General features: G+C 47.6%; 1 protein-coding gene across 4 annotated transcripts in view; it reads left to right on the top strand.

Annotated features, from left to right (window-relative positions):
- Positions 1-15,652, top strand: part of DYNC1I1 (dynein cytoplasmic 1 intermediate chain 1) — a 2,709,604-nt gene that overhangs the window by 2,574,994 nt on the left and 118,958 nt on the right. For all 4 annotated transcript variants that reach the window (XM_069648550.1, XM_069648548.1, XM_069648551.1 and 1 more), the window contains one exon: positions 3,410-3,550. In XM_069648550.1, the coding sequence (XP_069504651.1) occupies positions 3,410-3,550 (141 nt within the window). The remainder of the gene's footprint in view (positions 1-3,409; positions 3,551-15,652) is intronic.

The raw sequence follows: 15,652 nt of genomic DNA, 5'->3' as shown, positions 1-15,652 counted from the left end.
TAAACATATTTTCTGTTTTAGCTGATCATGGAGAATTAGATAAGCCGACCACCAAATCTGTACGATGTTGCATGGCCATTTTGTGCATTTCTGCCAAATCCATAATAACCACAAAGGTTATGAACATGTAAGTTATTAAGCATATCCCTAATTTGAGTTTCCACCCGCTCACCAACTCTCACATTTGGAACATGTTCAGATGAGCCAGAAACCTAGTATAACTGGCCATTACAGTTCCCAGAGTCACAGGTAGATGCATTTTATATCCCCAAAATCGTCTAGAAATTACATATAAAATGGTACAAAAATTAAATCAAACTGCCTTAGGATGTCTGAGAAAAAGGCATAAATGATAACAGTCCTTTTAAATTAATTGTACATCTGTATGTTCAGCCAATGGGAGATCTGCTTCATCCAGCACAGCCATCTGTCTACCTGGGCCAGCCTGTGACCAAAGGTTTTTTATGAGTCTCGCTGAAGTTGGCAGTTTGCTTTTTGAAGTTGCAACCCCCAGACTTCACACCTTTTAGTCATGTCCCAGCCAAGAATTGCTTTCTTTGAAGTCCCTGCTTCTAGAGCCAGTAGGTCTGGAGAACATTGGGCTTTCGGCACTTTCAGAAGAACATTTTTACTCTAGGGGGGACATCCAGGCTGGAGGTCTGAGTTTTCCTAGTGATGTTTTGCCCTCAGCCAGCAAAAGGATCTGCCTTGTGCTGACATTTTTTTCATGAAGACAAAGTGGTTTTTCAAATGTCACTGGAGTTTTGTGGGTGAAACATAAACATTGCTTTTGTCAAACACATCATGTTTTGTTTTACTGACCTTTTTCTGTGAGCAGTGACATTTTTTTCAGTTTTATTTTTTTCGAATCGTTTTTATTTGCACATACATGCGAAGGCCATTTTTGTTTTCTATGTTTAAAAATCCTGTTTTCCATGTGACAGGGATCTTTGATTCCTCCTTCTTTTGTAAACTAAAATGCTGCTTGTCCATTGGTAATGACAGGTAGGCCCCTTTCCACATGGCTCTTTGCTTAAAAAACTAAAACGAATGCCAGGCCGTTTTTGTTTCAGTGTTTAACATATTACTATTCATGTGAAAGGGACTTCTGTTTGGGGCTTTTAAATGCACCCCACATTACACACCCTTTCATCCTATGTGACCACTACCTCCTCAAACATCCAAAAAACGTTCTGAGGGTGACAATACTTGCTCATCATTTTAGGTACTAACCCTCCTTTCTTCACACACTCTTCGTCCCCCTCCCAAAACTGCTCCCTTTTTACATAATTCTGGAGATTATACCTTGCCTTTACCCTTTCATTTTTTCCTTTACTACTCCCCTGTGTTGTTTTTCATCCCATTCCACCAAATTTGCCCACCCCAACCAAGGCGGGCATGCAGCAGTGTTAGGCTTTCTTCTCCCAAGTGCCTCAAACAGGACAAATCTAATAGAAGCATGATGGGCCATTCTATAAGCACACACCCTACTGTCCACTGCCTCTCCCCAATTCACGCCAGACCTTATCACCATGCGACCTGTCTGGATCAGGGTGCGGTTAAACCTTTCCACTGCCCCATTAGTTTTAGGATGGTAGAGAGACATTTTGGTGTTAAACCCCCACGCCACACAGAAAAGATCTGAAACAGATATGCACAAGCACTTTATTCTAACCCTGTTGCCCTTTGCATGTGAGGAACAATGTAGATGTATATGTGTCCTTTATATGTGTTTCTTTAATTTTGGCTATGCCTCATGTAAAGTACATATTTCGTTAGCTTGTTTTAATAAATGAGAATGATTTGAAGTAAGGATTATGATTTGGGAGTAACATTATTTTGTTTACAGTATAATAGGTCCTAACCCGATAGAGGGCACAACTGAGTGGAATATAGGCCGTGGCTAACAGGGCACGCCTAAAGGGCATATGAAAACTGCAGCTCCATTAACCTTGTGCTGCCTAAAGGGCAAACGCGCCCAAGGCTAACAAGGCTGGCATCGAAAGTATGGTCCCGAAAGAAGCTGCACTGAGTAGGCCTTCCAAGAACCTCTTTCGGGGGACAGGAAAAAAACAAGAAGTGGTATAGTTCTTGAAGTTACCATCCTTTATAGAAGGGTGGAACTAAGAAGAAATCACATAATGTTTTTTTTTTAGCATCTATGTGGGGAGGTCGATGAGCTTCATGTGTAAGGACTGGGATAAGGAGGTAATGGAACTTCCAGCTGTGTTATCAGTAGGTATTTTAGTGCTTTAAACCACAATGATTCTACATGAAATGCACCGATAACTGAATGTCACAAGAATCTGAATGGAAGTTTCTTGTCTCTTCACCTGGGGAAGAGGTTGGCAGGGCAGTGTGTGCAACGTTAAACGTGCTTGATTCAAGTCAGAAAGCACGCTGTGCCATCACATTTAATATAGGACTGCTTCCTGCGCGTAGCCTTTGGAATTGGATGGTATCCTACATTCCAGGGTCCTTTTCTTTTTTGGAGCGGTAAGTTATTAATTTGCCATGAAGGGCCACAGCGAAGCTTCCTTTAAATGCATGCGAGAGGTCGAATAATTTTGATGAAGTGGGTCGGCCAGTATCTTCTTCTCTCCCGGGCTTTGGTTTGTGTTTCATTTTTATATTCACATGATTGTTATGGATGGAACGGCACCCACTCCCCTCGCAGAGCAGAGCTACAGGCTGATGTGTGCTTCACATTCAGTGGGGTTAATCGCTAGCTTCTGAGAGGCCGGTGCTTTTGTGTTGTTATGAAGGCAGTGCAGCGCCATTGGCTCGAGCAGAGCGCGTGTAAATCACACACGAGGGGAAGCGAGCAGTAGATGGGAGATGAGATAGATCAGCGGGAGGCTCTGAAAGTGAAAGAATCCCGGAAAGGACTGATAGCCTCCGGCCCCTTTCATGTCAATTGCTGGGGGAGTGGGCACGTCTGCCTGTCTGCGGCTTATCCGGAGACGGCTACTGTGGGGCGAGGCGGGCCCCTCCGGCTGCAGGCGCGTGTCTGCCGCTAGATGGCGCTCGCGGCCCGCCGGGGAGTGTGGGATGCGTGCAGCTGTCCCCTGACGGTCCCGGCCGGCATGCTTACCGCTGCAGACCGCAGCGTGCAGCGTGATTCATGTGCGCAACGGTGGGTTCCTGGGCTGGCTGGTGGGTGTACCTGCCCGGAATGTCAGGCAGAAAACTGTAGCCCCTGTCTCCCCTCTCCGCCCATTCAAGTGGACAGTGATTAGTCACATGAAAGCACGCAGCACACCTTGGCGAGGGCTTTCATCTGTGCAGTTTTATGACACTTGGTAAATGTGCAAAGTTGTTTTAATTAGAGCCGGCAGACGGCCCGGGGCGGTGGTAGCGCCACTGAGTCTTCATGTTGTTCCCTCTGCCTCTCTCTCCCTCTCCGCAGCACAACAGGCCGCTGTACTCCTTTGAAGACAATGCGGACTATGTCTACGACGTCATGTGGTCGCCGGTGCATCCCGCGCTCTTCGCCTGCGTGGACGGCATGGGGCGCCTGGACCTCTGGGACCTGAACAATGACACTGAGGTGAGCGGCCCCGGGGTCTGGGAGGAGAGCCCGCGGGCGGGGGGGGGGGGGGGGTTCGCCTTCACGGTTTACTCACGCGCCAAGTCGGCTCCAATGGAAACATTCCCGGCTGCCTCCCAAATGCGCGGCTTATCTGCGGCAAGCCCTCCGCAGCCAGGGGGCCTGCCAGATTCTATGCCAGGATGCTTGCGTTCTGACGTCACCCCCCCCCCCGCTGCCCCAACCCCCTTCACTCTCTTTTACTTGCGTTCTCCTTACATCCATCCCCACAATATAGGAGGCACCACACATCAGTTATTATAAGCCGCCCGAAACACGTGAGTGCATCAAAAGACCATGACAGACCACATACTTCGTTCTCATTTTGTAATTTACATATAAAGATTGTATTTAGGCTTCAAATTCCTTGAAATCCACACTCCATGACTTTTGTAACTATAGTTGTTTGTGCATTAAAAACAGGCACGCCTTATGACATTTTTTTTGGCATGGTATTTCCTCAACTGTCATGTTTTTCTCAATGTGTCCTTTCCGTGGCATGTGTGTTTTCTAACTTTAAAAGACAAAACGGTTTTTTTCGTATGTACCTAAACCTGGTCTGGAAAGAGTTCACCGCCCCTTATACTTTTTACATTTCTCATTGGTTTTAAAAGCAGCCTGTCCACGTGTTCATGTTCATTGCGCCCTGTATGTGTTGTGTGTGCATGTGCACGCTGGAAGGGCTGCCCATGCAAAGGCTTGCACTTGGCGACATAAAACACTTGGCGTTGCCTTCGGGGGAGGAGAGGGGCCTAGTTTAGAGGTGTGATTTGGCCGTGCAGCACCCCTCCACCCTCGACGCCAGCCGACACCCCCAAACACCCTACCGCATAACGGCTGATAGTAACATGGGGTCCACGTTTGGGAAGCCGACATGAATTGACATCCGCCCAAAGGACATAGCTCCGATAACCAGAGAGTTGCCTTTCTGTTGGTTCTAACTCTGGGACCCGTGGTTTCTCTGCATCTCAGCGCGCCCAGGCGTTTCCCTTTAACCGTGATTTCAAATGAATATTACAATATCAAGGGCCGATCAAGGGGGTCTCCTTCCACTTTAGGGGAACCTGGCCGGCCTACTTCCTGCACAGTAAGGTAGCAAAACCATGCGTCCATGTATTAGTGAGTGCAGCTATTCAAAGGCATGGGCGTAATTTTAGGGGGACGGGGGTGTTGCCCCCCCCCAACTTTCATGGCACACCATTTTGTCCCCATTAATTTTGCTGGGACAACTTTTCTTCAGATGTCATCCCCCCCCCCCCCAACATTTTCAGCAAAGTTACTGCACTGTGCAAAGGAATAGGGAAGCAGACGTGTTGCGCTGTACACCAGCAGCTGCCATCTGATGTTTTCATCCGATGCATGTCCATAGTGTGGGGGTTCCAGTAAATAACATTTCATCATGCATGCATACATACATGACTTAAATACGTATGCATTATGATGTTTTAATCAATGCGATACAAACGCGCAGCTTGCAATAAAATTTAGCATGTCAATGTCATAGCTTGCGGCGATAGCATCTACTGGTATAGAAGCACGGCCATACACACACCCTGTGCGCCGGGCTCTCTAGCATGTGGGTACGTGTGCCCCATCACGGAGAAAGCTTAACGCGGCTTGGTATAGCAGAGGAAAGCGATAGCTGCATGGAAAGATACAGAAACACGTGCCTGCATGCATGTATGTATGTACGTATGTTCATATTATTATTTCATGTTTGAACACGCGCGTGGGCCTCAGTGCGCACATACAAGACAGCAACCAGTCAAGGGCAGAAGAGCCGTCAGATGATAAAAACGCAGAAATACAACAGATCAAACATAAGAAGGAAAGAGAGAGATTTGTATTGCTTTCTTAAAATTAAGGGCATAGGGTATGTGTCTCTTACATTGCTATGCATGTACATTCATCGTGTGTACTGTGTGTGTACACACTATGAGAAGCATGCATGCCTCTGTCGATATATATCACATGCATTGTGCGAGCACGTTATATGTGTAATACATGTTCAGACTCGTGTAAAGAGGTGGAAAGCCACGTGCGCATCGGATGCCATGGAGCCAGCGGGCCCGTGGCAAGGGTTGGCTCCACCCGCAGAGCCTGGAGCTGAAAGCACCCATGTATGCGTGTTGGTTTGGGGGGGGTGTTAGAAGAATAGCCTTCCCCCTCTTTTGTTGGTACGCATATTGCACACGGATGCTCTTTGGACGCAGGAGATGGGGAACCCGAATACGCTTGACTTTCTGTGTGACTCGGGCATGGAGATGGGGAACCCGAATACTCTTGACTTTCTGTGTGACTCGGGCAGGGAGATGAGGAAGCCGAATACTCTTGACTTTCTGTGTGACTCGGGCATGGAGATGGGGAACCCGAATACTCTTGACTTTCTGTGTGACTCGGGCATGGAGATGGGGAAGACGAATACTCTTGACTTTCTGTGTGACTCGGGCATGGAGATGGGGAAGACGAATACTCTTGACTTTCTGTGTGACTCGGGCATGGAGATGGGGCCCGAATACTCTTGACTTTCTGTGTGACTCGGGCATGGAGATGGGGAAGACGAATACTCTTGACTTTCTGTGTGACTCGGGCATGGAGATGGGGCCGAATACTCTTGACTTTCTGTGTGACTCGGGCATGGAGATGGGGAAGACGAATACTCTTGACTTTCTCTGTGACTCGGGCATGGAGATGAGGAACCCGAATACTCTTGACTTTCTGTGTGACTCGGGCATGGAGATGGGGAAGACGAATACTCTTGACTTTCTCTGTGACTCGGGCATGGAGATGGGGAATGCTTTCTCTGTGACTCGGGCATGGAGATGAGGAACCCGAATACTCTTGACTTTCTGTGTGACTCGGGCATGGAGATGGGGAAGACGAATACTCTTGACTTTCTGTGTGACTCGGGCATGGAGATGGGGCCGAATACTCTTGACTTTCTGTGTGACTCGGGCATGGAGATGGGGAAGACGAATACTCTTGACTTTCTCTGTGACTCGGGCATGGAGATGAGGAACCCGAATACTCTTGACTTTCTGTGTGACTCGGGCATGGAGATGGGGAAGACGAATACTCTTGACTTTCTCTGTGACTCGGCATGGAGATGGGGAATGCTTTCTCTGTGACTCGGGCATGGAGATGAGGAACCCGAATACTCTTGACTTTCTGTGTGACTCGGGCATGGAGATGGGGAACCCGAATACTCTTGACTTTCTGTGTGACTCGGGCATGGAGATGAGGAAGCCGAATACTCTTGACTTTCTCTGTGACTCGGGCATGGAGATGGGGAATGACTTTCTGTGTGAGTCGGGCATGGAGATGGGGAACCCGAATACTCTTGACTTTCTGTGTGACTCGGGCATGGAGATGGGGAACCCGAATACTCTTGACTTTCTGTGTGACTCGGGCAGGGAATTTCGCGCTCCGAATACGGCAACTCGGTGGAAAGCGAAGCGGGGCGTTTATAAAGGCAGCGGCCGGCCACCGCGCCAGCTTCCCCCGCAGCCCTCCACACAACGCGGGCACGCAGAGAGCTTAGGCCGCGGCCAGGCACGTGCATCGGGCGGATGCTTCCAGAAACACAACGCCTCCGTGTTCCAGGCATCCTATCACCAATTCACTGCAAAAGCACACTTCTACCACACTCAATGGCAACCGGATTAGGAAGAGTGTGGTGTATGTGTAACCCAACTGAAAGGAGCCGCAAGAAACACGCCACACGTATCCTTAGATGGGACATGCTAACTTCACGTTTAGCGCCATCGTGTCAGTGAAGGCGGCCCGGCCCGAGAGCCCGCGCCCGGCCGCACTGAGACCGAGGTTCCTCCTTTTATTTACTCCGTGATTCCCGCTATGACCTTATTTGACACCCAGTTAAGAGCTCTAATTGGGGTAACACGAACCCAATCCCAGCCATCATTAATGCCCACCCTCTCACTCCGGCGCACACCTGGATCCTTTAACTTTAAAAAGTTAGAACTGTAGAGTTAAGCCATTTTTCGTAATTCTCTTGGTGTAAATAAAATGCAGTGTGTGCATACCCCTGCAGAACAGTGGGTATATATGAGATGAGACCGGGTGCTGTGACGCAGGATCTCGCGCACCTTGGAAGCCCGCGCCCTATCTGCTGTAAGCGGGTGGGGCCGGGGCAGGAGCGTCGTGACACACAACGTGCCAGTGCGCGGAGCGGAGTCGTTTGAAGTGTCCTGGGCAGGAAGTGCGGCCGCCTGGTTAATGAGGACGCCAGAGCCGCGGGGCCCGGGGGAAGGCCGCCTGCCTCCTGCCCCCAGAGTCCCTCTCTCGGGCAGGGGGTGTCACCCGTGACGCCAAAGCATCTTTTCCAAGTTCTGACGCGGGCAATGCCAAGGAAGGTGGTAAGAGCGGCTTTCAAGTTAACCCTTTCATGTGTTGCTCCTTGGCTGCCCGGGCCAGGCTCGCGAGTAATAGGTGTCTCAGACAGGGGTAGTAGAATGCTTCTGAACATCAAAGGGAACCCTGAGCGCCAAGGCCGGTGAGGAATCGCCCAGCCTTCATGTAATTAGCATGTAGACATGTGTCGCGGCCAGACACGATACAGTAAGGCAGAGGAGGCCGCCGTGTTCTTTGATCTTCTGATATTTCCACATACACGAACATATGTGTATTCCAATTGGTCAGGAAAGAAACACCTGGTTAATAATGGTCTTTATGCCTCCTTCATAATACCGTATGATCACGCATCAGCCCACCGACTCCCATAACTATCCATTTGATATGATATGATAGTTTATTTATATAGCGCCTATACACAATGTGTTTGAAAGCGCTTCAAGGCAAGGCCCAATAATCACCAACACTAAAACGATGATTAAAGGCGAAAAGCCCTAAGGGGGGACCTCTGGGGGTCCCAGCAGGCAGTGGCCGCTGAGTAGCCTGCAGGGCCACGCAGAGTTCATTATATTGACTGAGGGGGACCGACCCATCCTTCTCCAATCCTCCTGGCCGTTCCGCAGCTGGAAAGTCATGGCAAAACGGGGGATTTCCCTATGATCAGACATGCTACGGTCACAGGGGTCCTCTTACAGGAAATCTATGGGCCCCAACCGGCCCAGTATGTCAGTACAACTTCCGACTGTGTAAATAGCTCCCTTTTAGGTGCATTTGTTTTTTATTTATTTTATTGTTCATGTATAACACGCTTAATACCAGCGAGTGGTTTCATACGCGGGATCGGGATTCGAACCTCTGTTGCGACAAACGTGTTGCCTCTGAGCTATCCTTCCTCCCCTGTTTTTTAATTTTTATAAACTTTTTTTTTATACTGAATTCAAATGTGTTTCCTGTGGCTATCCTGAACACATAGAGCCGGTCTAGCTGCAGCAGGCATTCCACCTGGGCCTGCTGTTGCTTACAAGCACCTTTAGCGGGACCATCGAGCTCCACTGACGACATCCAAGATGGCGGTATTTATTTATCACGTGAGGGCTTTCTATGCCCCGCATGGCATGCTGGTTGGACTGTGTGAGGTGCTTTGCATCAGTTGTCCGCGTGTGTTACTTATTCCACGACATGGCACAGCACCAGCATGTTGGCAGATAGTGGCGCGCCAGAGAAGGTGCCACCCACGTGGACAGTGCGGGGACACTGTGGAGATGTTGCAGGATCACAAGAAAAGCATGGGGTGGTGGACTACTTTGAGGTCAGGGTCCAATCTTTTGAATTGAAGGTGGGGTTGCATTGAAGGGCGCAGGAGAAAGGGGCCCAGGGGAAGCAGTTTCGGTGCAGGCAGACTTGAGCACAACATTTCAAGTTCTTTTTTGACACTGAAGGCTGTGTGGCCTTGTCGTAATGCGATCTAGGGAGGTTCTTTGACGGACTCGCTAATTGCAAAAATGTTTCACTCATGTATGCAGCTAACCTGCACCTGATTCCAAAAGCGTCTCTGACGCCCGTTGTAATTAAGACTGTCACATGTAACAGCGCCTCGATTCCCCTGGCCTGTTTACGCGCTATATACATACATATAAATATATAAATAACCTTTCGTGCCTTAATACGGTGGGGCAGAAGGCGCTGTAGCTGTACTGTGTCTGCGGGTCATGATGGATAAGAGTGAGGGGTCACCTTCGACGATGCAGGTTTATGGACCCCCCAGCCCCCCTTAAAGCTATTCTTCACTCTGTCGCGTGCCTGGTCCCTGGGACTGGGCATTGATCACAGTGTGCACGCTCACTTCTTTCTTATCTCTGACTGAGCTCAGTCTCAGACCCTGCTGCATAACATTCCGGGCCTTGACCCTGCGGCAGCCATCGCGTCGAGCCGACAAGCTCCGCATGTGGGGTGGCTCTCCGGTCCCCCAAGGCGCAGCCCCGTTCCGACTGGATATCCCCTGGTTTCGGGAAGGCAGCTTTTCTAGCTCCAGGCTTTCTGTGCTGTGCCCCCTTGGCTCTGGAACGCCTCGCTCACAGATGCAAGAGAGTGCCCTGCTCTCATGCATGCCCCCATGCTTCACAGCCATACAATGTATTATTTGCAGCGTGCATGCCCCCTGTTGTTGAACCCCTTCTATCCTAGCAGTGCCATGTTTTTTATTTTAAGTTGTATTTTTATTTCTGTTTTTCATTTTAATCTTAATTTTCAATGCTTGCTTTTGTGTTGTTTTATGCTACTGTTATTCAGTGCCCCGCCACCCTTCGGGGTCAGGTGTGCACTTGATCAAATGATGTGATATGGCATGGCATGTGTAACGCGCCTATAAACACGTGTTTCAAGTAAATCAATCTGCTGGCACAGTCCTTGTACATGGCACACACAGGGCCTTGATCTGGATTCTCGGCTTCTCCAGCAGACAGCCGTGTGATCTCAGAGCTAAGATTCTGTGGCCGGACATAGAGAGTGGATGAGTGGTACCAGACCAGAGGAGCGGTCGGCGAGGCAGAGCAGCGGTGCAAGCCCCCCCCCCCCTGTGTCATTTCTGGGTGCGTTATTGAGGCAGGCGAGCTGAGTGCTGGAAGCTGTGAACACATGCATAAGCAGATTGGGGGGTTTGGGGGAGGGGGGTGTTGGCTCTTGACTGAGGACGCTCATGTTATCTTCCATTCACGGGGCTCCGGGCCCGGCACGCCGGAGACATTCCACGAAGCAGATGAACATATTGGAAAGGTTTATTTTTTATTTTTATTTTTTATCCCGTATGGGTCTCCGCTCTTCCATTACAGTGCCAGACTTTTAGGGGGTGTGGGGGAGGGGGCAAATGTAAACACGATCAAGCAGTGTAATTACTGTGATTATTAAAAAAAAGAAATCCAGTCCGCCGCTGTCATTTCCATTCTTTTTTTTTTTGTTGCGTGGCTGCATTGTTGTTTCAGCTGGAAATGTGTGAGGCATATTGTGTATAAAAAGCACATCAAACAATGTACATGGACCCCCCTCGTGGAACGTGATTGCGGAGCAGTGGTGTGATGTCATCAGCAGGACTTCTCGTGTGGTCTCCGTGCAAACCCTGAGCACCCAGTGAATGTATGTAGCGCTTAGGTGGCGAGTAGCGGTGCTCACGCACTTCACATGTATGCAGATAACATAACAGAAGCAGAGTGCCAAAGTTATTTGGCCAGGATCACAGGATTGGGTGAAGTCGGGACGCTGTGATTTGTGCCCAGGATTCCTTGTTCAACAGTCAGCAAGTCAGCCACCAGACAGCAACTCACTCTATAGAAAGCACATAGGGTAACACGCTTCCCAAAGTGCAGCTATTGGCGGAGATGACTGAGTTTGCATCATGGTTACAGGCCCGGCCTAGATATAACGGTAAAAAAGCAGGCCCGCTCCTTGAAGTTATCTTTTACCCTGTGCAATCTGTCCTATGTCATTTTCTAAGTTCTGTAACTGCCACACAAGCTATGACGGATGCCGGCTTGCCCTGCAGCACAGTGTGCTGCACACTTCACTTGCATGTCAGATTACTACTGTGGATAACTCTGCCCGAGCAGGGCATGGTTGCAACGCGGGCAGCCTTTGTTCACTTGTTTCCTTAACCTCCTATTTCCCCCGGATTACTACTGTCCACAACATGCCCAATTCTATTGTGCACACACGACGTGTATGTATTTATCTCTGCAAAGTGTGTATTAACAAGTCAACTGACATACAAACTGTGGCCATTTCTGTGATGAACAGCAATATGTGCTTCCACAGCTCTTTAAAAAAAAAAATGATAATTAACTAAATAGTTTAGTAGTTTTCAAAAAATAGTTCGCTATTACATATGCATTTTTTTTAAAAAAACAGACCTCTTCTTTCAGTTGGAAGAAACGTAGTCTCAATGAAAATATGCAAAACATGTTACTAAATCCCAAGACGGGAATAGCTGCAGGTGGAGTCTCCCCTCCAGACCTTGGGCAGCCGGTGTGAGCTGCAAATGATCCACAACACCATGAAATCCACCTACTCCCCGAAAAATATATATTTCGTTCCTAAATGAGTCCCTATATATTAGCACCTGCCCTAAAAGTGAACCGAGAAGCGTGAAGCAATAACGAGGCTGTGTGCTGGACACGAAAGCACATGCAATGTAAATATGACCACATTGTGTAATCAGTTAGCAGAGCTTTCACACCTGTGATGCAACTGAAGTATATCCAGAGGGATATCCAGAAGCCGATAAGATAGCTCAGCGGGTTGAGCGCTCGCTCCTGCAATCTGAGCGTGATCTGCAGGTCACAGGTTCGAATCCTGGCAAGGCCAACGCAGCCTTTCGTCTTTCCGAGTTCGATAAATGAGTACCATTTTTGGGTGGGTGATATCGTATGTAAATATGTGCTCTGTAAAGTGCTTTGGATTAAGGCACTATATAAATAACACATCATTATTATTTCCCCCCTACACTTTGTGACTCACAGTGATAACCACATTGCCCATATTATCCAGCTAAGGTGATTAAAAAAAGTGCAATTTGGTGCAATTAACGTGAACAACAAATATTGCTCTTTAGAGCCTATGTTGTGTAAGGGGGTTTGTTTATGGCTCCTTGGTTATTTCCCTCTGCCACTTGCACAATGTGTGTTAGGTGTTCTAGAAACAAGAACACTGGAGAAAGTAGCAAAGAGATATATTGCGCCCCAGACCAAGAGCAGTACACATGCCTGTTCTTGTTCTTGAAAGGGGGTGTAAGGGTATCCTTTCTGAATGAGCCCCGGGATATCGATCACACCTGATTTTCTTGTTTTTTCTCATATGCAGCCTTAACTGAACGCGGTGGACTCCTTTACAGAGAGCCTCGCCTGTTATCTTATGCATTACATTAAAACACTTATTTTAAAAAAGCACTCCAATGCTCTTGAGCATCTTTATTTTTGTACGTTTTTTAAAGCTTACCCTTCTTTTGTGATATGTTCCCATTTTCTCGCTGCAATGGCAAACTCCTCTGGAGGAGCTGGAAGAGTTCTCTAAGCTTCTACCATAGAAGTTCCCAGTTATCCTTCCCAAGAGCCCCTGTTTGCTCTTATTGACATGTTAGCACCATTATTGATCCAGAATATGGTATTCACAGACCTTTCTGCCATCCTTTAACAATAGGCTACATTGATGAGAAATCCTATGGGTGCCATTTTGTCGTCTCTTTTTCGCAGCCGTTTTATTGAACTCTGGCTACATTGATGAGAAATCCTATGGGTGCCATTTTGTTATCTCTTTCTCGCAGCCGTTTTATTGAAATCTGGCTACATTGATAAGAAATCCTATAGGTGCCATTTTGTCGTCTCTTCTTCGCAGCCGTTTTATTGAACTCTGGCTACATTGATAAGAAATCCTATGGGTGCCATTTTGTCGTCTCTTCTTCGCAGCCGTTTTATTGAACTCTGGCTACATTGATAAGAAATCCTATGGGTGCCATTTTGTCGTCTCTTTCTAGCAGTAGTTTTATTGAACTCTGGCTACATTGATAAGAAATCCTATGGGTGCCATTTTGTCGTCTCTTTCTCACGGTAGTTTTATTGAACTCTGGCTACATTGATAAGAAACCCTATGGGTGCCATTTTGTCGTCTCTTTTTCGCAGCCGTTTAATTGAACTTTGGCTACATTGATAAGAAATCCTATGGGTGCCATTTTGTCGTCTCTTTCTCGCAGTAGTTTTATCGAACTCTGGCTACATAGATAAGAAAAGCTATGGGTGCCATTTTGTCATCTCTTTCTCGCAGTAGTTTTATTGAACTCTGGCTGCATTGATAAGAAATCCTTTGGGTGCCATTTTGCGTCTCTTTCTCGCAGTAGTTTTATTGAACTCTGGCTACATTGAAAAGAAATCCTATGGGTGCCATTTTGTCGTGTCTTTCTCGCAGTAGTTTTATTGAGCTCTGTTTGCAATTCTTGGAGGAGGAAGGATCTCTCGGGCTCGCCTGCGCACAAACTTTTTATTCAAAAAGGCAAAGAACACAATAGCATTTCGGGTGGGAAAAAAAATCAGCCGGCTTGCGCTTACCGGTGGCCACCACAAATTATCGTCAAAGCTCTCTGGATGGAGCTTTAACCGGCATTGTGAGGAGCAAGGGACTCGAGCAGTAGCTTTGCAAATTGATGGCACAGTGGTTTAGCCGCACGCAGAGACCATTGTTCCGCGAACTGCGGTTCAGTTCGGCTGCCTACAGTAGGAGGCTAACAATAGGAAGCAGTGAGTGTTCAGCCTTAATGTGCTGCTAAGCAAAGAGCATTGCTTTTAGCAGCGCCATCCCCCTGTCTCGGAGACTGTGGGCCACAGAGCTGGCATCGGTGGGGAGGTCTTCCGTGATGCCGCTGGGTTACTTCCATGGCTGTGCGTGCTAGGCTTTTAGTGGTGGTAAATTAGGGCCTGCCCCTGCAGTTTGAAAAATTGTCAAAACAAAGACTTTTAGTGAGTTATGTGGAAGTACGTTCCCCTTGGAATTCTTTTCCAGACTATAATTATTAATCCAAGCATATTCTGCCGCTGCCAAAATGTTCTAATCATATGGGCTGCTGAAAACACTGCTCTGACCCCTTACTCTTTTATTGAAAACATAGGATCGCCCAATGATAATTGAAGATCTCTGATCATTAATGTTAAGTGTAATTTGTATATAGAATCAAATAATGCCAACATGCCACAATGACTCTTACATCATTGCTGGGTGAGTTTCAAAGCTTGGAAGATGCACTGTGCGGTTCATGCTACTGTGGAGTCTGTCATCTCACTGCATGAACACGCGCCTGACGCTTGTAGCGATTTTCATACCACATCCCTAATACAGGTACCTCTCCCCCCCAGCCCCCGCTGGGTGAGGTGACAACACCATGTTATTATTTATAAGAAGTTTGTAGCATCACAATACCAACTGGGTTTCTAGGTTTGGACCGCAATCAAGAGATGACTAATGAGGCAAATTATGCTGATAGCCTACTAGACTGACAGTAAGTATTGTACGATCTTCCTGAACAAGATGAGGCCAGAGAGGACCTTAATAATAAGTGAACATTGATTCCAATGTTTGAGAGTTAAGACAGAAAACCATCTCTGCTCATCCCATCCACCTGGAAGTAAGGATTTACAGCAAAGGTATGTTAGGATTTAAAGTGCAGGTAGGATGGGAGTTGCCACTCAAGTAGTTCAGGATTTACAACAAAAGTAGCCTGGGATTTACATCCCATGTAGGCTTGTAGAGCCAAGGCCTTTGCTGTCCCTGTGGGGGATTCCGTGTGCAGCTTGGGCGAGGTCTGTGCAGGCCAGGGATTTGCACATTTGGCAATGGATGCTGAACCTTATCTAAGCCATTATTGTTAACCATGAAGGGGTCTCAAGTGGGAGGAGACCAGTGTTTTTGTTTTCATGGCCACCAAGAAATGGCTGTCAGTGTTTTTGGCACAGTTGTGCTTGGAATTAATTATGATGCCAGAACCGCTGAGTCCAGATAAGAGAGCATGCATTCTTGTATGAGTTGTCTAAGTTGCAAGAAAACTTTCCAGCTTATAATTTAGGAAGGCTCCTAGTACTTGTGAGTGCAATGTCTGTGATACAGAGTAACAGGAGAAAGGGGGGACTGGTTGGGTAGATGTAGACGCAAGTAAATATTGCA

This window comes from Ambystoma mexicanum, chromosome 2q (assembly GCF_040938575.1).
Source record: "Ambystoma mexicanum isolate Mex_15411 chromosome 2q, UKY_AmexF1_1, whole genome shotgun sequence".
Classification (NCBI taxonomy): Eukaryota; Metazoa; Chordata; class Amphibia; order Caudata; family Ambystomatidae; genus Ambystoma; species Ambystoma mexicanum.
The sequence above is the reverse complement of the archived record's forward strand: the minus strand, read 5'-3'. Positions and strand labels throughout refer to the sequence as shown.